At 34.9% G+C, this 26,269-nt stretch overlaps 1 protein-coding gene across 1 annotated transcript in view; it reads left to right on the top strand.

Moving 5' to 3' along the window:
- Positions 1-26,269, top strand: part of LOC115879605 (aspartate--tRNA ligase, mitochondrial) — an 89,615-nt gene that overhangs the window by 29,829 nt on the left and 33,517 nt on the right. Inside the window, exons 3-4 of the mRNA XM_030896499.1 lie at positions 1,186-1,308; positions 1,362-1,604. Of these exons, the coding sequence (XP_030752359.1) occupies positions 1,186-1,308; positions 1,362-1,604 (366 nt within the window). The remainder of the gene's footprint in view (positions 1-1,185; positions 1,309-1,361; positions 1,605-26,269) is intronic.

Genomic DNA, 26,269 nt, shown 5'->3' with positions numbered 1-26,269 from the left:
TCAAAGTTTTAAATTCAAAGTTAGTTTAAGTTTAAATAGCGGACGCGAACAGAATAGGTATATATATAACTAGGATTCTTTCCGATCCGATAACTATAAATGAAGAGAGTTAATACCACCTCACGTAAAGGAAATAACACCTGGCCTTATTAACGTCCATGCACGCTATTCGGTTTAGCCATATATCTCTGTTACGCTGTTTATTGTTATTTTACGCGAGTTTATTTTTGCGCACAGGAAATTTTACTCGTTTGCACATCGTCATAAAAAACAATTTTCGTACCACGAATTAGGGATAAGATTTTTATCTGTATACATATAGTATACCTAATCTGTGGTACTGGGTTCGACCCTCGACAAAAAAAAAATCTTCTAACCGCTTGATAAATATGTAGGTGGCGCCCTCTACAAGTAGGAGTCATATTAACATCAAAATCAAATTCCTTGTATCAAAAAACTCCCAGACGCCAATTTTCATCCAAATGTCGACGTTAGTTCAGAAATTATTTGGAAAAAAATCGTAATAAAAATGAAACTTCTACACCCTGTATCTCCAAAACTAAGCATTTTAGGACATATATATTTATTCCAACTTTTTTACTTATTATTATGCTGCCAACGTTTCCCGAATACAGTTCAGTCCATCCTGTATAATTGTTAATAAAAAATACTTAAAATATATGGATATTAAGTATTTTGTATTTACAGGGCGTCCCAGAAATAAGTGCAAGTATTTTAAGGGGTGGTAGATCTCGTTAAAAGAAACATATTTTCTCTTTATCGTTTTTCAAAGAACTCCAAAATAACGGAGTTATTTTACTTTGAAAATTTCCAAAAAAATGATTTTTTGCTAACATTTTGAGATCCACTGGATTTTTTCTGGATTTTCTTTCTTGTAAATTTAATCTAATACCTATGTTGCCATATTATCTAGAAATTATGCTTTTTAACTAAAAACTAAAAAAAATTCCAAAAAAGTTTTTCAAAAAATTTCGAATTTAAAAAAAAATTTCGCGAAAAAAACCTCATAGGCGTGTTTCTGGGGTTGAAGTATACTACCAGTTAAAATACTTGCACTTATTTCTGGGACACCCTGTATATTTCTCACTGCAATTATCAAGTTATTATATTTCCTACGGACACAGAGTGTCATTTGCGTATCCTATCATAGTATTTCTTTTTTAGGAAAGTAATAATGACACGTTATTTGAAAAAGTACCTTATGAATCGATATTGCAAGTAAAGGGTAAAGTTGTACCTCGACCTTTGTCCATGATTAACAAAAATCAAAAAACTGGTGAAATAGAAGTAATATTGATATTTTTCTATAATATAACCTTTATTATGTATAACAATTTTAGGTTGAAGTCGAAAGTTACGTTTTAGTAAATAGAGCCAATAATAATCTTCCATTTTATATAAGAGAGTTTCAGAAAGCAAAGGAATCATTAAGGATGCAGTATAGGTACTTAGATATCAGATTTCCTGAGATGCAAAGGAATTTAAGGGTTAGGTCTAAGTTACTAATGAGAATGAGAGAATTTCTAATTCATAATCATTTTGTTGATGTGGAAACGCCTGTATTATTCAAAGCAACACCAGGGGTAAGTTTTAACATAAAATAATTTTAAATAATAATTATTGAACACAACTAACAACTTACAAAAACAATAATAAAATACTAATATTTTAATATTAATTTATTTAGAATTATTGTCGTTAAATCCAATATAAAAATCAATACCTGGGGCGCTATTCTGTACACGGCATCGACAATCGTCGGTATCGGTAAGTTACGACAGCTCTCGATACATATTTGTATATAGTAAAAATGTGTTAATTGTTGTTGTCATAGTTACCGATCGGTCCTATGGCAGATATCGCAAATTTGTACCGACGAAAATCGGTATCTCTACCGTGCCCTTGTCAACCTCACGGTAGAAATACCGAGAGTCGTCGGTACAAATTTGCGATATCTGTCATAGGGCCGATCGGTAACTATGACAACAACAATCAACACGACGCTCATTGGCCGTACGTACCGATAGCTGTCGGTAACTTGCCGATACCGACGATTGTACAGAATAGCGCCCCTACTTCCTTTCAACACAGATTATGCCAGGTGGTGCATTGTCGTTGAAAACAGAAAATCCCCTGCAAATTTTGAACTGTCCAAATATTGGCTCCCTTGTTGATTTTATGGCGAGGTCGTAAATAGTTTTTTAAAGGTCTGCATATGCCGAATACACATGTCAAGTTTGAACAATTTTGGACAAGCCGATTTTAACTAATTAAGAAAACTCACCTCAATTTTTAAATTTTATCTGAACAGGTAGTAATGCGAAACCAGACAAATTCCTACATACTTTTGTCAATCTATAATTTTGTCAATATCAAATTGTATTACATCATAGCACAGTACTTAAAAAAACTTAAAACAAACAAATTATATCATTCATTTAAATCAAAATCATCAAGAAATGCTAGAGGGGGACGAAAAACGCAGTAGTACGCTGTATTTTTTAAATAGTTGTAAGGGAGAAGAAAATATGACTTATATCTACTTACTTAATATCTTACCGCTACTTTACGACAAGTCGTATTTACTTGCGTTGGGAAAATTCGAATTAAATAATTCGACTAATTCGATAGTAAATTAAAACTAACTAATTCGATTATCTTTTTCGATATAATCGAGATAAAAATTAGTAGTATTTTATATCTGTGGTAACCGAATTACAAATGAACATAAAACATAACCTCTTATATGCCTCTTATGACGAATATTAGTAATTAGTAGTATTCTTTCGTTCTAAACGAACTGAACATTTTCACTTAAACTGATTTATAAAGGGAATCGACAAAGAAAGGAACGACCCGATATAGAAAAATCCAGAAATCATTGTTATTTCCTATACCACGTAGGAATAAATCAGTTTAAGTGAAAATTTTCATTTCGTTCAGAACGAAAGAATACTACTATTATTTGGTTCATTTCCATCTCACCCAAATTTCGCCTAACACCTGCCGAACAGTAAAATTAATTTTCTTCTTTTATCTAAATAATTATTGATTGCCACTGATAAAATAAAAAGAAATACGAACCGCACGTAAACAAGGACATACTTATATCGTTTTAGAAGAAGCTTTTATTTTGGAGAGGAGGTGTTCAATAGGAATTTAAATGTTTATAAAAGGCCATAACAATAACAATCATAAACTCGGCACTTTTAAGTTTAAAACTATAAATTATCGTTTAATTTATTAAACGGCTTCGGCACAGCTAATAGAATACATTGAATAAAGAATATTTTTTTATTATTCTTTATTCAATGATAGAATATAGGTACGGCAATGATTCAGATTTGTTTAAAATAGCCCCTAGACGAGCACTAGCTGGGACGAATTTATTTTTAGGTTAAATTTATAATTCTACTAAATAATTCGAATTATTAATTCGATTGTGAAATGTGAATTGTTACTAATTATTCGATGGTAAAAATAATTCGATTATTCCCATCACTAGTATTTACATACTCTGCGCTGTGTTCGTCATTTTGTGAAATCGACCCAAGCTCATCTGATGAGGGGGTAGGGCCCCGAAACCGGTAGTGAGAGCAGGTTGATCCACATTATGACGAACACAGTGTGGAATTGATTTCTATATTAGCAGTTCAAGGCAAGACACTTATATAATTTTATTATACAGGGTTGTTCACCACATACGACACGTAGTATTGTAGCTAAACGATTAGATTTTCACAAATTATAAGTTTTGGGTTCGTTGAAGAACTATTAGAGCTACAATTTAAAAATATTTTTACAAGATACAGAGTGTCCCAAATAAATAAAAAATATCAAAGTTGTATTTTTTAAATGGAACACCCTGTGTATTATTACATTTTTAGTTTCTACGACTAAAATAAAGGTAAATTTGATTAAGTTTTATTACACTTAAACCTTACCGTTTTTGAAATATTTTCAAATTTGTGAAATTGCAGTAAAAATTTTACGACTTCATTTCTCCAAGGGTATCAAAGTTTTTAATAATAAATATTTACTGAAATTTATTTATTAATCAGTTATTGTATTGCAATAATAAAAATAATACTACCTCATACAGAGTGTCTAAAAAATTATTTTAAATAATTTCTAGCTCGAAACGCCAATAACTTCTTTAATTTAATGGAACGCCTTGTATCTCTCTCTCTCTTTTTTAGGCGAATCAGATGCACAATTTAATTGTCTATCAAATTGTATTATACCATTTTTTACCTATTCCTTCAAGTTTTCGTAGAAAATGCATTTTCTTATAATTTAGACCTCATTTATCAATATACCCATGGAATATTGACATTTTAAATTGTTTTAAAGCAACAAATGTACAAAATGTACGGGCTAGTAATATTATCGCTTTTAGCAAAACGGTAATATTACTAGCCCATTTGTAGGCAAAAAGAAAACTATTTAAATATTTATAAGAGTATACCATTAATTAAATATAACACCATTATTTCCGCCTAAATACTAATTAATTACATACTTAATTGTGTTCGTTAATAAATTATTCTAAACAAATGTGGATTTGAATCAGAAATCAATATAATAATAAGTTATGAAAATGAACGTCTCTGTTATAAATAAGCATTTATTAAAAAATTAAATATCATTTTTAAGGTGTTACTTTTTACCACACTGTCTAATACATTTAGTATTTGGGGCAATTGTTATTAATCAACGCAAACAGGCACTTAATGTAGTTTGAATACTGGAATCATATTAATTGGTGTCCTCTTTAACAAATATTTAAATAGCTTTTTTTATATTTTAATGAAATAAACGTATTATATCGACAATATTAGTATCTGTACTCTTTAAAAATTTCGTACATCTTTAAAAATAATCTAAAATGTCAGTATTCCATAGGTATATTGATAATATACTAAAAATAATAAATAATTAATATACTAAATTACAAGAAAATGCATTTTCTACGGAAACTTAAAGAGATATGTAGGTAAAAAATAGCATAATACAATTTGATAGACAATTAAATTGTGCATCTGATTCTCATAAAATATACAGGGTGTTCCGTTTAAATTAAACAAGTTATTGCCGTTTAAAGCTAATCATTATTTAAAATAAATTTTTAAACACTCTGTATAAGGTAGTATTATTTTTATTATTGCAACACAATAACTGATCAATAAATAAACTTCAGTAAATATTTAGTATTAAAAACTTTGATACCCTTGGAGAAATGAAGCCTTTAAATTTTTACTGCAATTTCACAAAATTGAAAATATTTCAAATTTACCTTTATTTTAATCGTAGAAACTAAAAATGTAATGATATACAGGGTGTTCCATTTAAAAAATACAACTTTGATATTTTTTTTATTTGGGACACTCTGTATCTTGTAAAAATATTTTTAAATTGTAGCTCTAATAGTCCTTCAACGACACCAAAACTTACGATTTGTAAAAATCTCATCAGGAGTATTGTAGCTAAACTCCGTGTCGTATGTGATGAACAACCCTGTATACCTAAAAACTGGAAGAAATTTATTTTCCATTATATATTTTGTGCTAGCCGAAAAAAGCAATTATTTACTATCGATAGTTGTGCCTCGGTGGTACGAAATACTACCATTGCACGCAGGCCGCTATCTCGCGATGCGGAACTTAATATCTTACCGCTACTTAACGACAAGTCGTATTTACATACTCTGCGTTGTGTTCGTCATTTCGTGGAATCGATCCAAGGCTCACCTGATGATGGGGTAGGGACGAAACCGGTAGTGAAAGCAGGTTGATCCACATTATGACGAACACAGTTTGGTATTAATTTCTATATTAGCAGTTCAAGGCAAGAAACACTTACAATCCTTTAAATTAACAATCCTTTTATCATCGTATGGGCAAAGAGCTGTTTTAGTTAGGTTAGGTGTGCAATGGTAAATACATTATGTTTTTCAGATCTGATATAATTTTTTGAGACTTCAAATATGCTGTTGTTAAATACGCATTCATAATAACATTTTGTTTTATCTTTATTTGTTGTTTGTAAAGTAAAACAATACACTTTATCGTAATCCAATAAACTCTTTCATTATCTTTCCACTATTTTCATCTTTCATAAGACCTAACACTTTCTTTTATTTTTTTGTGGAATTTTATATACATTATCGGATGGGTAATCTGAGGTATCAAACAAGTGTATATATCTTCTTTTATATATGTATAAATATCATCAACTGGTATATTAGACTATCTGTATCTGTATACGACAATTGAGCGTTTGAATTAAATTTTGGTTTAATATAGTTATAATGGAAATCATACAAGAGGGTTTTAGAAATATCAAGTATAGACGTGCCAACATAAATGGGTTTATTGAAATTTACTTTTAATCTTGTCTTTTCAAGTAGAATCATATCTTTGGAAAACATTACACAACTGTGAAAATTAGGTTGAGAAATATAATAGTTTGCTCCAAATTTTCCCAACCATTTGCCAACCAACTTAACATCTCGGTATTTTTTTACATTCTCAATAGTTTTACCAAATACTGCGTTATTCATTAGTTTGAAAAAAAATCTTTTCATGTTCATTTTTACTTTTCTTTCTTAATTCCGTATTTAGATCGATATATTTTTCAACCAAAATGACTGTTGAAATATTAAACATCTATGATTTCTTTCCAATTTTAATAAGTTTTTATAGTGAATTATGTACAAGGAGGATCAAATTCGACGCTTTTAAGGGAAACACCCTTCTCTACAGAAGATACGACGAAAACTAATATTGGTGTCTGGAGCTCAATTTTCATCAAAAACCTGATGGTGAAAACCGCACATCGATATCTGTTACCGTTTATGAGTTACGGGGTGTTTTTCAATAATGTACATTTTTAACAAATCGCTGTAACTTTTTTGCTATGGAAAATTTTGTATTTGTGTGAAAACATTTTCAACTTTTTTCCGTAGAATTTAATGGTTTAAGTATATATTTTTTTAAATTAATAATATGCGCGCTTCTTTCCTTAACTCGAAGAAAAAACTGGCAAGACTTGAATTGAATGATTTTATTAATTGAATGATAAGTCATACTGCTTTACATGTTACTATTTTTTAAAATACACAACGGGGAGGAGAATGATTATTAAAAAAAAGAGAAAACCGGGCGACGAAGTTCTCTCGTCGCTGGTTTGCCGAGATCTCTCTTTCTTAAAAAGTCATTCGATTAACAGTGCGAGCATGTCGATAAAAAAATGCAAATTTCATCCTTTTTGAGACTAAACAACAACCATAGTCAACAGTGGCGCGCTTTGATGTACATTTCTACATTTCCTCCGCCTTTTCCGACACATTGGGTCAAACAGTATCTTAAAAAAAAAATTGATGCATATCCATAATGATTAAAGATCAATAATTATACAAATACAATACGTGTGGGTAAAATATAAGTTGTAAAAGAAAAAAAACAATATTTCAAACAAAAAAGTATAAATAAATCAGAGAAACTTAAAGCTATGATAACAATGTGATTTGAATTTGTAAGAATAATATAAAAATGACAATAAACAAACACACTTTTAGTTCTTTCGCGCACCTTTCACAAGAAAGCGCTTTTTTCACATTACTCACTGTCACACTTGTTGATTGGTAGAACAGTTAATTTACGAATGGACCTTGTATACAATCCGTTACTGGTGCGAATAGTGGCTACTCGGATGAGACCATCTGGATCAGGAAAAACCTTTTCGTTACCGCCTGCTTTCCGCATCATAGAAGGCAACTCCGAAATGAGTACCAAGGTACCAACGTGAATTTCAGGGACTGCTTGGCACCATTTTGGTTTTGGCTAAAGCTGAGATAAAACTTCTAAACTCCAGCGCTTCCAGAAATGTTGTTTTATCTTCTGGATCCTCTCCCATCGACTTAGTCTGGCTTCTGGAACATCGGTGTACGTATGTGCCGGAAAATCGTTGAAACTTTCCCCAATAAGGAAATGGGCTGGAGTCAGTACCCTTAGATCCAGCGGGTCGTTGGAGATCGGTGTCAACGGGCGAGAATCTACGACGGCTTCGATTTGGGACAGAAGTGTAAGCGCTTCTTCAAAGATTAAATTAACGTTAACTACTGCTCATTTAAAATGATGTTTTACAGATTAAACTAATTTTTCCCAAAGACCGCCAAAATTTGGAGAACGCGATGGGATAAATTTCCACATTATATTTTCCTCTAAAGAATAACAATTTAATTCGTCTTGAATTTCGTTAACGAATTTTAAAAAGGTGTTATCTAATTGTCTTTTTCTCCCAATAAAAGTTTTAGCATTAGCGCAATAAACATGAAAAACTTTTCCTCGCCTTGAAATAAATCTTATAAAACAATCTGAGGTTAAATCGCTCACTATCTCGAAATGTATATACCGTATGATCGAGAAAAAACGGCGTCAAAGGCGGCTGGGGAATGACTATCGATGCTATTTTTGACGAGGTCGAACTCTGTTCAAAGTTAATTAACTTTATTTTGATTTTTTTAGTTAATTAAAATTCTTCTTCTTTTCACTTTAAAGATCTTCAAAAAAATTAAATTTTAATTAAAATGTATACTAAATGTAGAAAATCTACCCATTTTTGAGCAGCTAAAATTGGTCTGGGGCGAAAACACATGATACAAGAATTGATCACCTTTTTAATCTCATTTTTCGCTCTGAGAGGCCAATATTGTGTTCGAAGTGAAGCTAACGTTTGAGATATGCCGGCATGCAATAAAGAAATGTGTTCTTTTTCGATAAGGAGTCGAGTTACATGGTGTTTTGACGGAAGTGTTAATGGAAACTTTCGGTCAAAACTCAACGATGAATCTGCCGCCTATTCTGCAACGCAATCTGCCGCCTGCCGCCTATTCTGACTAAATCATTTTCGTCGATAAATGGGTCAAGATTATACAACCTGCTCGTTTTGTTTATGGCTTGCAAATTCTTAAGAGCTTGATACTCTTCGGGAAATGCGCTTTGTTGAATTAATCTGACGATTAAATTATGAGACTTGATAAGTTCGTCAACTGATAAAAGGCCTTTGATTTTATTATTTTTGTTGCGTGAATTGTTTATAAACCTAAGGCAATAGGCTACGACACGTTTTAACTTGGAAAATGACGAATATTTTGTCAACAAAGAAAATTCAGGAATTAGTGTGGCTGCAAGAACCACTTTACGTTTTTTGGGAAGAGAGCACGTTTCAATTGTAGGTTGAAATTTGTTTATTGGCCAATTTGCGTCCTCTTTTTCTAAAAAAATTGGGCCGTTCCAATATAAGGGCGAATTTATTTGTTTAGCGTATGCGCCGCGATATACCAAGTCGGCAGGGTTATCTTTGCTTTCGACGTGATACCAGTCTTTAATGTCAGTGATATTTTGAATTTTTGATACTCGGTTTGCGACGTATACTTGCCACGCATTGGCGTTTGCATTTAAATAATGCAGAACTATCATCGAATCAGTAAAGAAATGTTTTGACGTTTTGTTAACATTATTTATGTCTAATTCTCGACTAACAGCGTTCATTAACTTAGCTCCTAGTAACGCGGCACAAAGCTCCAATCGTGGAAGAGACGGTTTTGATGGGGCTAACGCGTTATTTACTGGTCAGCAAGTTTGAATGAAATTTATTGTTTCCAACATTTGTTCTAAGGTACACTGTAGCACCATAAGCATTAAGTGATGCGTCACAAAATACTATAAGATCAATGGTTGAATTTATTTCAGGAATTATTTTTCTAGGAATAGTTATGTTATTTAGAAATTCGAGTTCGTCGATAAACTTTGTCCATGCATTTTGAATATTAATGGGAGAACTGGATCATCCCAATCCAGCTTCAAAGTCCATATGACTTGCATTAGGAGTTTAGCTTTGGTTACGATAGGAAATATAAGGCCTAGTGGGTCGTAAATTTTTGCGATTGCGCTTAAAATCATGCGCTTAGTTAAAGTGACGTTAACCGGTTGTATTTGAAGACGGTAGCTAAGGTAGTCTTTTGATGGATCCCACCAAAGACCTAGACCTTTCGCTTTGTCTGTATGACCGAGGATAAACCAAACCAAACCTTTTTTCCGATGCGTTGACTACCGATTGGTCGGACACTATAGCTTCTGGAATATTACTGTTCCACTTGACTAAACTAAAACCTCCGCGGTTTAAAATCTCTGTCAGTTGTTCGCGTAGCTGAACAACTTTTTCTACGTTAGCTGCTCCCGTTAATATATCATCGGTAAAACGATCGCGTTCTATTACTTGAGCTGCGTGTGGATATTCGTTTTGTGCCTCTAATGCCAATTGCTTGGCACACCGAATCGCTGAATAGGGGGAATTTGTTAACCCGAAAACAAGTCTTTTAAGACGAAATACCTTAATTGGCTCGTTTTCATTGACTCTCCAAAAAATAAGTTGATACTTTATTTTCCTTTATTTCCATATCGCAGGATATTATTATTTGATGGACTCGGAATATCAATAAATAGCAAATGAATTGTTTTGTAAGTTAGACCCTGTTATTAGGTTATCATTAAGACTTGGTCCGTTGCTGGATTTTGACGATCCGTCATATACTATGCGAATTTTTTAATTTTCGCGGTCGCTTTTAAAAACACCCGAATGCGGTAGGTAAAACACGTTTTCATCACCGATATTTGAAATGGATACTTCCTCTAGATAATCTTTCATCAATAACTCGTCTATAGCTGCAATAAATTTATTAATAATCGTCATCTTCTTTGAACTTCCTTTCAAGAGAAATGAACCTACGCATTGCCGTTTGTGATGAATCACCGAGATTAACCGACTGTTGTTTAAACGGGAGTTCGATAATAAAGCGTCCATTTTGGTCGCGCCGATATGTATTTTTAAAATGTTCTTCGCAAACGAATTCTTCCACCGACCAGTTATTTTGTGCGGTGGCGTCTATTTCTTCTTGAATCCAAAAACGTTCCAATTAAATTAGATAAGATTTCGTTTTTATTTTTAACCGCTAAATTGGAAGTTGCAATTTTACTGTTTTCGTTTTCGATATAAGTACCACCAGCTACCCAACCCAATAAAGTTTTTGGTAGGTATAAGTTAGGGCTACGTAATTTTATTCTTCCAATACACAAATGGTTCCAAAATATTTCCGCGCTTAATAAAAAGTCAACGGGTGCGTTCTCGTTGAAATTAGGATCCGCTAAACTTCTGGGATGTTTTCTAGGATTTGTAGATCACTTTTATCAAAGGATTCCGTTGGTAGATTTGATGTCGCGTTTTTTTTATAACAAGGGGCCGTCCTTTGCCGGAAACACTGCGACCTGTGAGGCCTAGTGTATTTGTCCCCTTTCTATATCTGCACCCATTCTCCTATCCCTGTGCCCTGCACTAGCTTATGCAGGTCCTTAATAGGATGGGAGCATAGTTCCCCCGGTTCTAGCCTAGCTTTTCCAAATAAAAAGTGTTGCTTGCGATCCAGAGCCTCGCAACGACATATTATGTGCTCCGCTGTTTCAGGATCTTTATCTCGGAGTCTGTTGCTGTCACGTTACTCAAAATACAACATTCGATTGAGGTTTCAAAGGGGTGGTTTAAGGATCGCAAAGTTATGTTGGTCGTTTTTACTGTGTTACTGCGCGTATCATTTATGCTTGTTATAGTTAAATTTGCCTTTTTCGGTTTTAAATTTAATAGATCACACATTGACTTCAATAAAATGCTTACTTGAGAGCCGGCATCCAATATACAGCGACACTTCTGAAAATTGCCAAAGGCATCTTTAACTAGCACGATTTCAGTAGATAATAAGACCTGTGTTTTTGATAACGATGCGCAGTGATTTGCCATAGTTATGGGTGGATCTTGTTAAGATGGCGATTTAGGTAAATGTAATAATGTATTGTTACGTTTTTCGTCGGTTCCGTGTGGATAGAAAGTCACAATTTATTTAAACACTATTTATTTAACACTAATTAACAAAAACAATAACGATAAAAGACTTATAGAACTATTTACAAACGATTTATAACTAAGAATTTATTTTGAATTTTAGCGCGTCAACTGCACTGGTATATTTATAACTGCCCCTGTAGGCCACCGCCGCCGGCTTTTATACCGACAGGTAAAGAACTCTAGAATAGTCCATAGATCGTTAGGTGCGTAGAGAAGGTTTTCGAATGTTCTCGTATGTACTAGTCCATTCCAGTGGAACTCGATTCTTCTCGAACGAATGAATCATTGCGGTGTCTATGCGATGTTAAGGTCATCCGAGGGCGGGCCATATTGTGAGGTTAGGTCGAGTCCACACCGGCCCGCAACACTGCCCCTTCTTAGGCACATGCTCGTCCCGAGATTATACGGTGAATGAAGGTATTTGCAAAGCTGGCCCCTGGTACATTGCGAAGTCTGGTAGAAATAGCAGTCTACAGTTTTCTCTCCCGATCTCAGCTTTGGGTTGTAGCAGCAAACGAGGATCTCGATTCCCGTAAATCTGAACAAGACTTCAATCATGTTCCGGATTGTACGCCAACTCAAACCATCGAGTCCACACGCCAGCTTCGGAATGGCTAATCGTGCAATGTTGTTGTTTAGCAGGGCTTCTCTCAGTTCAATCAGGGTCTTCCATAGATTGAGATAAGTCGGCTTACTCGGGGACCATTCCTTGGTGACCAGGTAGAAGATGTGCCTTGCTTGACCATGTGCATTGTCGGTTAGCCTCAAGACGCTTCCAACCTCTGGATCCTGTCGGCGTAGTTCTCCGACACGCCCAAACTTCTCATTGAACGTCGCAGCGATTCCTCTGGACATCCGCAAATCTCGAGCCACACAATGAGCGAGCGAATAATCAGGAGGCACGGAAAAGAGGTCTCGTTGATCTTCTTTGGTTACACCATAGCGAGCCTTCTCACTGCTGTTGTATCGGGCCATGAAATCGTCAAAGGACATCTCCGAATCAGGGGGATCAAAGCTGCAGGTTCTCACGGTCCCAGCACGATCTTCTATTTCGCCTTGGTAGGGGCTCAAACGGTTGAAATGGACTACCCTCGGTTTTCCTTTTGGCAATTTTCTGATACGGTATACGACGTCATTAATTCTATCCATGACTTCGTATGGCCCTTCCCACGAGGATTGTAGCTTCGGAGATAACCCACGACGTCTCTGCGGGTTATATAGCCACACCAACTTCCCTGGTTGGTATCCTCCATGCTCAGCTTGAATGTCGTAGTGTTCCTTCATTCGGTCACTAGCACTTTGAATATTTAGGCGGACTCTCTGATGAATGTCGTCCATCCTTTGACGTAGTGTGTGGACATAATCTTCTCCGGCGACTTCTTCTCCCGGTCGGCAACCAAATTTCAGATCACAGGGTAGGCGCACTTCCCGTCCCATAACGATGCTGGCTGGAGTTTGCCCTGTAGATTCTTGGACGGATGAACGGTAGGCCAACAGGAACAGGTGAAGAAATTTGTCCCAGTCTCTTTGGTGGTCAGAGACTACTTTGGCCAGATAACGGTTGATAGTTCTGTTCATGCGTTCAACCATCCCATCGGATTGTGGATGTAGAGCAGTCGTCCTGGTCTTGCGGATGTTCAGGACTTCACAGACGCCTTGGAACAGATTGGACTCAAAGTTTCTTCCCTGATCTGAATGAAGCTCCATGGGAACACCAAACCTGCAGATCCATTCTTTAACAAGGGCATCAGCAATCGTGGACGCTTCTTGATTTGGCAACGCGTAGGCCTCGACCCATTTGCTGAAGTAATCCATTACTACCACAATGTATTTGTTGCCATCGTTCGTCTCCGGAAAGGACCAGCCACGTCGATCGCTATTCGTTCGAAGGGACTACCAACATTGTACTGGCGCATAGGGGCTTTACCACGCTTTTGTGGCCCATTAATGGCTGCGCAAATGTCACATTTCTTACACCAGGCCCTCACATCTTCTTTGCAGTTCACCCAGTAGAACCGTTCACGCAGCTTGCCAAGTGTCTTGGTAACACCAAGATGTCCTCCGCTGGTTCCATTGTGAACTTCCTCCAAGACTTCTGGGACCCTCTTCTTTGGAATGACGATCTGCCTTCTCTCTTCTTGTCCCTCCGGTCTCTCGATCACACGGCGAAGTAGTCCGTTATCTATTACCAAGGAATTCCACTGGGCCCAGTACGACTTTACGTTCGGCGAATATCTGCAAACTTCTTCCCACGTTGGTCTTTGGCCTGTGTTTTTCCAGTTAATTACTAAACCTAATTCTGGGTCACTGGTTTGGTCATTTGCAAGATCTTCGGGTTGCCAACTATCATTAACCACAGTTGTTCTTAGGAGTTTCACTTCTTTCTCTTCAGCTCGGGAACAATGCTTACAGTCCTTAGCGCAAGGTCTTCTGGAAAGTGCGTCGGCATTCCGATGAATTGCCCCAGCTCGATGTTCTGTGTCGAAGTCAAATTCTTGTAATCGTTCAATCCATCTAGCTACCTGCCCTTCAGGGATTCTTAAATTGAACAGCCATTTCAAAGCAGCATGGTCTGTTCTTAACAAGAACTTTCTTCCATAGAGATACTTGTAGAAGTGTTCCACTGCTTTAACTACTGCTAGTAATTCTCGTCTGGTTACACAGTAGTTCCTTTCCGGTTTTGACAAGGTCTTACTAAAATAACCAATGACTTTTTCTTGACCATCCTGGATCTGAGACAGAACAGCGCCTAACGCAACATTGCTAGCGTCGGTATCCAATATAAAGTTTCCGTTGCCAAGAGGGTAGCTAAGTATGGGCGCACTAGTCAGGGCCTTCTTCAATTTTCGGAATGCCTCGTCAGAATCTGAGTCCCAAGAGAAACGCCTCTCGCCTTCGGTAAGTCTGGTCAATGGTTTTGCGATGGTGGCAAAACCCTGTACATAGCGGCGATAGTATGTGCATAGTCCCAAAAAGCTTCGTAGTTCATGTTTATCTTTAGGTATCGGCCACTCTTCCACTGTCTTGGTCTTCTGTGGATCTACCGCAACTCCTTGGGAGGAGACTACATGGCCCAAGTAGTGTACCTTTTCTTGACACAGATGACATTTCTTGGGGCTAAGTTTCAAACCAGAGCTCCCTAGTCGCTTGAAAACTTCTTCCAAATTCTTCAAATGATCGTCAAAGGATTTCCCAACCACTATGATGTCATCCAGGTACACTAACAGGTAGTCCAGGATAGTCCCTTTAACACAGACTCCATTAGTCTCTCAAAGGTAGCTGGCGCGTTGCACAATCCAAAAGGCATGACGGTAAATTGCCACAGTCCGGAGCCCACCGAGAACGCTGTCTTCTCTCTGTCTTTCGGCGCCATGTCGACTTGCCAATATCCACTCTTCAGATCTAACGTAGAGAATATCGTTGACCCCGCCAGCGTGTCTAGAGTATCGTCTATCCTCGGCAGGGGATAACTATCCTTCTTGGTAACATTATTGAGCTGCCGATAATCAACACAGAACCTGGTGGTACCGTCTTTCTTCTTTACTAGTACTACCGGCGATGTCCACGGGCTGTTAGATGGTTCGATGACACCCTCTTCTTTCATTTCTCGAAGGATTTTATCAGCTTCTTCACGTTTGGCGAGCGGAAGTCTTCTCGGATTTTGTTTGATTGGTCGTGCATCTCCGGTATCAATTTTGTGTTGTACTAAATTGGTACGACCTCTCTGTCCTGCTTCTCCTTTATCAAACACATCTTGATACTTGATTATCAGGTTTCTCAATTTTCTTCTATTTTCGGGAGATAATCCTTTAACGTTTACTAACTCCTTCACCATTTTGTCCGGAATTTTTGAAGTCGAAACTTTGGAGGCTTCCACGCTTCGAACGACTGAGGAGACCGAACAACAGTACCCTAAGAGGGTTCCCTTCTTCAAGGATACAGAATAATAATTCGTGTTCATTACTCTCACCGGTACAGTTTTCTTCGCTCGTAGCAGGGCTTTTCCAACAGCGATCCCTCGTCCTATTTCGCTGTCATGGTTCCTTGGCTCCAACAGAATAATACTCCCATTATTCATTTTACCTTCTAGGCAACCATCCAAAAATATCTCACAGCGCTCAGGGATCGAAACATCTTCTGCTACCACCACGCGAAGCGTCTCCTCACATTTTCGATGCAGAACCACTTCTTCTTCATTTATTTTCAAAATTCCTTGTTTGAGGTTTAGCTCAAAACCTCTAGTGGTCATGATGTCCATTCCGAGAATAAGTTCATCTTCGATGTCTGCTACTAACACTCGATGATTAAAACAGGTGCTTCCGATAACAAAATTAAGATCTACCTCTCCATGGATGAGAGCGGAGCTTCCTGTAGCTGTACGTAGTCGCCATTGTGTTGTTTTTAACCTTCTTCAATGTTTTAAGAATGTCCGGTCTGATGATAGTTTTCGTCGCACCTGTATCCAACAGCATGGTCCGGAACTCTCCATCAACAAAACCATCCACAAAAAATGCTGTTGAATTTGTGTTTTAGCGAGGCGACTTGATCAGTTTTCGTTGGGGCATGTTGGGTACAGGTCGACGTGTGCCCCTTCATTTCGACCCTTAGTAGTTTTCCGACCTCGACGAAGCCGGTTCTTCGTTCTTCTCTCTTACAACGGCTTCGCACGTGTCCCACCTGTCCGCAGTTCCAGAAATGAATCGGTGCCTCTTGCCCATGTACTGGTCCATTATCTTCCGAATAATCCCTTCCACGGATTCGTCAGAACATTCGTCGATGGCCCGTACTCTTCCTAAAGACCGAGAACTTTGTTTCGCGGCCTCAAATTCTAGGGCACGTGCTAAAGCATCCACCAAGTGCGTTGGGTGGGCTAGGAGAAGTGCTTGTCTTGTCTCGTTGTCACGTAAGTCGTCGGAGAATGCCTGTACTGCCAACCGCTCCATAACATTCTCTGGCGTAGCAGGGTACGCAAGGCGAACGAGGCGGGCTACGTCGGCTTCAAACTCCTGCAGAGACTCATTTGACTTTTGAATGCGATTTTTTAGCTGGGAATGACATGTTCCAAATGAGCTTGGCCGTACCTCATTTCTAAATGTCGTACCAATTGCTGATAATCTCCCTGTTCCGATGGTGACAATGTCTGCAGAATATCAGTCGCATCTCCTCGCAGTGCGACAGTCAAAGCGGTAGCCTTTTCAGCGATTGTCCATCCGTTCGCTCTCGCAACGGCCTCAAACTGGCAAAAATAATTGGCCCAAGCGGTCTTTCCGTCAAACTGTGGAGGCTTAATAACTGACTTTGAGATATACTTATTTTCGACTAGTTTCGGTGCCTCCGATGTTTCTTGACATTTTGGTGAATTTGCCTTTGCTATTTCTTGTTTTAAAAATTTCGATTTTTCTATTTACATCTTCCTCTCAATCTCTGTTATTTTATTGTTAAAACTTTCTTCCAAAATTACTATTTTATTATTAAAGCTGGCCTGTATATCTTTAGAATTTTCGATGATCTTATCTTCTAATGTATTGATTAAATCCTGGGAATTTTCCATAATTTTATCACTGATTTTCTCTTCTAAATTAAATTCCAAGTCAATTATTTTACTATTCAAATTGTTCAAGTTGTCGTCTAATTTTTGTAGGCACGAGTCAAGGTCACCTTCCAACTCAAAGCAAAATGTGTCAGGATCCTCACCTTCCTCCACCAAAACGTCTCTTAGTCTAGCTTGCAAAATGCTTTTCTTTCCATCTGTTTCGCATTCCCTCTCTTCCAGAACGCTTTTTAATTCCGACACTTCAAGTCTTTCAACAATTTTTTCGAAGCCATTTTCAGTCTTTTTATTTTTCTAGTCTATCACACACGCCACACTTGACACCAATTGTTACGTTTTTCGTCGGTTCCGTGTGGATAGAAAGTCACAATTTATTTAAACACTATTTATTTAACACTAATTTACAAAAACAATAACGATAAAAGACTTATAGAACTATTTACAAACGATTTATAACTAAGAATTTATTTTGAATTTTTGCGCGTCAACTGCACTGGTATATTTATAACTGCCCTCTCTAGGCCACTGCCGCCGGCTTTTATACCTACAGCAAAAGAAATCTAGAATAGTCCATAGATCGTTAGGCGCATAGAGAAGGCTTTCGAATGTTCTCGTATGTACTAGTCCATTCCAGTGGAACTCGATTCTTCTCGAACGAATGAATCATTGCGGTGTCTATGCGATGTTAAGGTCATCCGAGGGCGGGCCATATTGTGAGGTTAGGTCGAGTCCACACCGGCCCGCAACACTATGATGGCATAACTGACAAATTCGACAACCTGAAGATACACATTCAGCGAATTTGTGGTTTGTCCTTAAACAATTTGTACATAAATTACGTTTTCTTGCCTCGATGGACCGATCTTTTTATATTCAAACGTAGAAAATCCTCACATTCAATAATTGAATGTTTTTTTGCAAAAATAGCACGTTATGTTATGTTACCGCAAAGTTCGCACTGATGATGTAAGGGTTTTCTTCCGCTTGGTGGTGGAGGTGGTTGTTTTACAGGGTGACGTGATTTTGAATTTTGGTTTTATTGATGGCACAAGTCATTATTTACATATTTAAACGTGACCCGGTCATCACGTGATAAATGTGGAGCATTCTAAGCACCAATTTGGTAACAATGCCAACTTTCAACATGTAAATCTCTACTGTTTTAGGGATTTTTGCAGTGGCTGGGAATATAATTAGTGCTTCTAAACTTAAAAACAGCGTTGTCGGGTTGTCAATATTTTTCGCATTTCTTCAAGAAGCGATTAACATTTCTATCAGACAAATGAGTGTATGATATTTATTTTATGTAAATATTTTTAAAGGCGTTTACTGCATTAAGGATGATTTAATATCGATTTTTTATTGAGTAGAACTGGTGCAGATCGAAACATTTGAAAAAACAATTTTTTGGAAATAGATATGTGTATCTGGAAACTTTCTATTCTTTTCTGGTTTTTCTATATAAGGTATTAATTTTTGACAAATTTTATGCCAGTTCTCAGTAACTGACGTCTAGAGTTCTATCTCGTCAAAAATAGCATCGATAGTCATTCCCCAGCCGCCTTTGACGCCGTTTTTTCTCGATCATACGGTATTATATAGCTTTCGTTGTTAGGCAAACAAAAATTGCAACCCAAGCTTTTGATGTTTTGGTACTTCGTTTACCTCCTAGTTTCAGATTTATGGGATCCAAATAATCTAAGCCCACTTTTAAAAAAGGTCTACATGGTGTAATTCTGTCTCTAGGCAAATCACCCATTTTATGAGCAGCTAAAATTGGTCTAGCGCGAAAACACATGATACAAGAATTGATCACCTTTTTAATCTCATTTTTCGCTCTGAGAGGCCAATATTGTGTTCGAAGTGAAGCTAACGTTTGAGATATGCCGGCATGCAATAAAGAAATGTGTTCTTTTTCGATAAGGAGTCGAGTTACATGGTGTTTTGACGGAAGTGTTAATGGAAACTTTCGGTCAAAACTCAACGATGAATCTGCCGCCTATTCTGCAACGCAATCTGCCGCCTATTCTGACTAAATCATTTTCGTCGATAAATGGGTCAAGATTATACAACCTGCTCGTTTTGTTTATGGCTTGCAAATTCTTAAGAGCTTGATACTCTTCGGGAAATGCGCTTTGTTGAATTAATCTGACGATTAAATTATGAGACTTGATAAGTTCGTCAACTGATAAAAGGCCTTTGATTTTATTATTTTTGTTACGTGAATTGTTTATAAACCTAAGGCAATTGGCTACGACACGTTTAACTAGCTCTTAACATCTTCTAGACATCTTTAACTAGCACGATTGCAGTAGATAATAAGACCTATGTTTTTGATAACGATGCGCAGTGATTTGCCATAGTGATGGGTGGATCTTGTTAAGATGGCGATTTAGGTAAATGTAATAATGTATGATGGCATAACTGACAAATTCGACAACCTGAAGATACACATTCAGCGAATTTGTGGTTTGACCTTAAACAATTTGTACATAAATTACCTTTTCTTGCCTCGATGGACCGATCTTTTGTATTCAAACGTAGAAAATCCTCACATTCAATAATTGAATGTTTTTTTTGCAAAAATAGCACGTTATGTTATGTTACCGCAAAGTTCGCACTGATGATGTAAGGGTTTTCTTCCGCTTGGTGGTGGAGGTGGTTGTTTTACAGGGTGACGTGATTTTGAATTTTGGTTTATTGATTGCACAGGGTCATTATTTACATTTAAACGTGACCCAGTCATCACGTGATAAATGTGGAGCATTCTAAACGCAATTTGCAACAATGCCAACTTTCAACATGTACCCTACTGTTTTAGGGATTTTGCAGTGTACAGAATATAATTAGAGTGCTAAACTTAAAAACAGCGTTGTCGGGTTGTCAATATTTTCGCATTTTCAAGAAGCGATTAACATTTTCTATATCGGATAAATGAGTGTATGATATTTATTTTATGTAAATATAAAATAAAAAGATTCCAAGGAGGATATTTTGTGACCCCTTATATTAAAATGGACAAAGTTTATTAGTCAATGTTGTTAATAAAAATTTATAAGTAAAAATCTAATGTATTCTGTCTAGTGCAGTTTTCATAGAAATGATCTGACATCATAAAAAGCAAATTTTATCAAAGAACTTTTTGATTATCTATATTGTTTAACTCGTAGTTTAATCTAATTTGCATATAATTTTTAAATTTAAAAGCAATACATTTTTTTTCTTTACAATTTGGAGAACTTTTTTATAACTGAACCGACAACTAAACTCACTTTATAAATTAATTTTTTAATATTATTTGTTTTTATTAGAAGTAAAAATTAATTCAGATATAATTTCTAATTTGAAAGATATATGAAATTTTACCAATTTTTCGAATTAAGTATACATGTTTTCTAAAAATATCTGTTTACTTACTATTTTGACATACTAACTTAATAATATTTCCTTTCAAGTATTTATGTTCTTTTTTAAAAATATATTAAGAATGATTGAGAACTGATTCAAAATTTTAATCCAAAAATATAATAACACAAAAATATACAAATTTAAAAACATATTTATTACATAGAATAAGTACATGTTATTGATAGTATAATACACAAGTTTTTTTACCAGGTACTATTTATATATGGTAGAATAAGTAAGTAATGGGTTTTGTTTCTGAAAACAATAAATTTATTATATCAAGATTTACTGTAGTTTACACTGTATCATTCTAAATTGTTCCCGAAGGGTATCCTGAATATTTTTCATCTTTTAAATTCTTCGAATCCTTACAGAAGTGTGTTTATGAATTATATTTATTTTATACAAAGCTTTACTCACTTATATAAAAATATGAAATACTTTATACATTTTTCCTACGTCAGATATTTTTCTGTAATCTTATATCATTGTCCTGACAAGATCTTCTAAATAAAGTATTCGAAAATACCCAAGTTGTGTCTAAACAGGTTTTTTTTATACTAGAGCTTAATATTCAATAAATCTACAAAATAAATGAGTTAACGAGGTTATAAATAGCAAAACAAAAATAAATGCCTTTATAGGAACATTGGTATATTGGTGCCGATTTTCATGTATATGAAGAGTGTGGTCAATATTCTTATTACAATAAGATGTATTGAACTTGGTATTGAATGCATAGGAAATCATCAGATTAAGTGTGGTTATGTAATAAATATTTTATATTTTTCTATCTCCGACCAGATCACCATAGCAATTCACGCCTAGACATGTAAACACCAACCTAAGGCTTGCCGATATGTCCTTGTGCTAGAAGTATAATATAAAGGTCTGTGGTCTAGCAAAACTGACACTTATGTCTCATGATCAAAAAAAACGCCGTCCTGTTGGCTTGGAAATGAGGATCCATGACATTCCCTATATAATTTTACATATAAAAGACATTGATCTTCATTTCATAGCCATCGCTGACGCCGTTTTTTTTAATCATATTGTACCTACCATGTACCTACCTATCTCATATCATATACCCTATGGCTATGCCTTATGGTTTTAAAGATGATAAATTGTTTTTGTATTATGCGTATAGCTGTAATTTAAAAGAAATACATTTCGTAAAATACACAATGTTATACTGAATAGATTCATAATAAAATACTAGTTTACTTTGTCAGTTTAATGGTACTTAGTTATCAGTTTTCCTGTTTTCCTTTAAGTTTAAAATTTCTTTAACCTTAAAGTTTTCACTCTTAAACCATCTCATTTTTGGTAATATTATTACAATTACTTATTATGCCTAATACATGCCCGTGCTGTTTCCCGAAGAATCAATTTTTGTAAGCTAGCTACATATAGTTCTTGAAATTAAAACAATATCACATACCCGAAAGAACATTTTTTTCTGAAAATCACTGCTAATTTATTTTCAGGAATTTATGGATGGCTTAATGTTTTCTAAAAATTGTTAATCGTTTTACAGATTTTGTTTGAATACCTATTATCTAGATATATACCAGAGATTTCAACCTTTGTAGACGATATTCAAATCAAAAATAATCGTGTTGCTATCACTATCATTTTGTTTATGCTTCGTTTGTAAAGATTTACGGATTATTTTATATCAGTTCTTTTACATTATTCATAACATTATTCGTCAGTGTTTATAAAAATTATAATTTTAAACTTTTTCTGAGGTTAATCCTGTCAAATTCAAAAACAAAACAAGATTGAAAAGTATGCGGCGTTGACAGATTTAATACGTTAACCAGTCGGACCGAAATTCCCAAAATACGAATTTTGAGGACTACCGAACATACCCGAAGTGACGTTCGGTTTTTGGTATTTTTGACTTTTGGGACAAATACTGCCACCTCAGAGATTCATTACGTTCGGTTATATTCGGTTACAATGGGCACGCCAGAGCGAATCAGTTTACTACGATTTACAATCAAATTCTACGCAAGCATGTAGGGGAAATACAGCGGGGCGAGCAGTTTACTTCCTTTTAAGGCAAGGACATTTCAACATTCCGTTATCCCAAGTCAGATTTTTTCCAGTGGCGTTACATTTCAGGGATTTTTTAACATATGTTTTGGAAAATAAAAATGTTTTCTCTATCAAAAAAAGGAATAACAACTACTTAACCTATTTTTATTTTATTTAAATAACATAATAATATCCTAAGTGCATATTTACTAAATTTGTAAACACTTTAAAAATAGGTAAGCGTGTAATTTGTTCTTTGAAAAAATATAAGCTATAAAACTTTTATTTCTTTATAAAACTTTTATCTTCATGTTCTAGTTCTAACAACCTAACCGATATTAGTTTTCGTCTATCTCCTATAGAAAAGGGTGTTTCCCTTTAAAAGCGTCCAATTTGACCCACCCTGTACATTTTTGATCGTAGAGCGTTGTCAATAAATTGGGTGTAAGAGGTGATGAAGTTGGTGGCACTAAGTGTTCAGGACATAGTTGTAGATCTTTATGAAGATTAAACAATTCTTTCGGATGGTAAATATCTACTTTTAAAATATATCCGTACCGACTATCATCAGGTTAATTTAAAATATTTTTATTGTATATATCTATTTCCGATATTCATTGAACATTTTCTGTAGGTAGAGAACAACTCTGAAATGCCTATTATTATACCTCTTATTCTTTTTTTAATAAATAAAAGAATATCAACATCAGTAAAACGTTCTAACTCAACTTCAATAATTTTTAGGATGCTATCAAATGCAAGACCAGGGGCTGTATAATAATGTAAACTATCAAGTTTATTAATATCTAAACATACTTTTCTAAAGTTTTCGAATATATCTACCAACAGTAACACATCCGTTTTTAGATATAATTCAGCATGTTCCATGATGTTAGGTATATTTAAAATTTTCCACACATTACACGCGTGTTCATAATCCTTTTGTGATATACTCGATTCATTGCTTTTACTATAACATTTTTTTAGGGGTGGAAACATTGTTCTTGTAATTTTTTCCAACAGTCAATATAATCATAGGGAACACTCCCTTCCGAATAACTAAATTAAATTGTGTTTCGTTAGTGTAATTTTTTCTGGTTACAACTTTTTGATCATTATTCAAATAAGAGGATAATTTTTCTAAACTACTAGCCATAAATCTATACGAATCCAGAAATCTAAAATTGATATATTTGTCCTCTATGTATTTTGTAAATGATATATATATATATATATATATATATATATATATATATATATATATATATATATATATATATATATATATATATATATATATATATATATATATATATATATATATATATATATATATATATATATGGATCAACCTGCTCTCCAACCTGAAACCGGTAGTGAGAGCAGGTTGATCCACATTATGACGAACACAGCTTGGAATTAATTTCTATATTAGCAGTTCATGGCAAGAAACTCTTATATAATTTTATTATATACCTAAAAACTGCAAGAGAAATTAATTCCACGCTGTGTTCGTCATAATGTGGATCAACCTGCTCTCACTACCGGTTTCGGGGCCCTACCCCATCATCAGGTGAGCTTGGGTATTTCCACAAAACTGATCCACATTATGACGAACACAGCGTGGAATTAGTTTCTATATTAGCAGTTCAAGGCAAGAAACTCTTATATAATTTTATTATATACCTAAAAATTGCAAGAAATTTATTTTCCATTATATATTTTGGGCTAGCCGAAAAAAGCCTTTATTTACTATCGATAGTTGTGCCTCGGTGGTACGAAAGTACTACCATTGCACGCATCCCGCTATCTCGCGATGCGGGACTTAATATCTTACCGCTACTTAACGACAAGTATATATATTTTTTTTTTATTTACGGGTAACAAATTAATAACTCCAGCGATTTCAGTATAAAGGGCCATAATCAGGAAATTACTATCGTAACCAGATAAATTGTGAAATATTACGGATACTGTATAAGAATTTTTATAATTTAAATTACAAGAATTATGAGCGGATTATATTCTTCTTGAAGCCTCCGCGTCGTATGAGAGGCGTCACCCTGTATATTTGACAAGATTACATTCAATGTCTGCGTAAATTACAAATATATTTTATTTGAATAATTTTGAAAACGGAGAATTCTTATTTTCGCTTGGTAAAATTATATTTGATTTATTAAGTCACCTAACCTAACCAACCCAATAATGATAATGTAATATCAATGTATGCAATTATTTATAAAAACACAATTTGCGTCAAAGGCGAACAACAAGATGCACACGGCACCATTTTAATATAATTATAGTTATTAGCGATGAAACGTATATGCATTTTTCCGCCTCCAATTCCACAAATCAAAAACAAGCTGTTTACATCAAATGCTATTTTATTTTGTTAATTGGAATAATGATAATGTAATATTATTGTAGGCAATTATTGGTAAAAATAATTTGCGTCAAAGGCGAACAACAAGATGCACACGGCACCATTTTAACATAATTATAAATATTATCGGTGAAACGTATTTGCGCATTTTTATTATTTCCGCAATTTATTAGCCTCCACAACTAATATTTAAACAAACTGCTCTGCAGCTCAACACCTCAGTAAAGTGTATAACACCAACCATGGCATCAACACCCACAACAATAGTAGTGCTGATTCAAGATAAAATTAACTTTACAATGAAATATGCTGTAGAGGTCATGAACCAATTATTTCAGTAAGTACCATTTATTTTTCTTTTTTGTATTTAGAGAAATAACATTTAAAGTATAAGTTAAGGATCTCGTAAAAATTAAACCAAGATTTAAAAAACACATTTTCTTCTATTGATTTCAAGTATACAAGTTGGAGAAAAACGTATTTTGCACCACTACCACCACCACCACGGTTCTTATTGTTTTTTTTTGTTTTGTTTTAGATATGGTACAAGGAAATAACACAAAAAGCTTATTTATATCGTTAAGCTATACACCACGAGCCACCACATTAAAGAGATACAAGCTCAAAAATAGAAAACATAGCTCAAAAATATTTAGGACAAAACTAAAGCAAAAATAACAGCATTCAACGTAATGACATAATGATTGACATAATGTACAAGTATAGTTTTTATTAATCTATTTTATCTATTATTTGTTTTATCTCTTACTATGGAGTACATCATTTTAGAATTTTATTTTATTTTTATTTATTTACGCAAACTTAAAAATTGGTAGTATTGAAAGAAAGAATAATTATATTTTATATATTAAATTGACGAGTCGGTCTCTTAATAA

Source organism: Sitophilus oryzae, unplaced genomic scaffold (genome assembly GCF_002938485.1).
Source record: "Sitophilus oryzae breed Bouriz unplaced genomic scaffold, Soryzae_2.0 scaffold_1582_pilon_pilon, whole genome shotgun sequence".
Lineage (NCBI taxonomy): Eukaryota > Metazoa > Arthropoda > Insecta > Coleoptera > Curculionidae > Sitophilus > Sitophilus oryzae.
The sequence above is the reverse complement of the archived record's forward strand: the minus strand, read 5'-3'. Positions and strand labels throughout refer to the sequence as shown.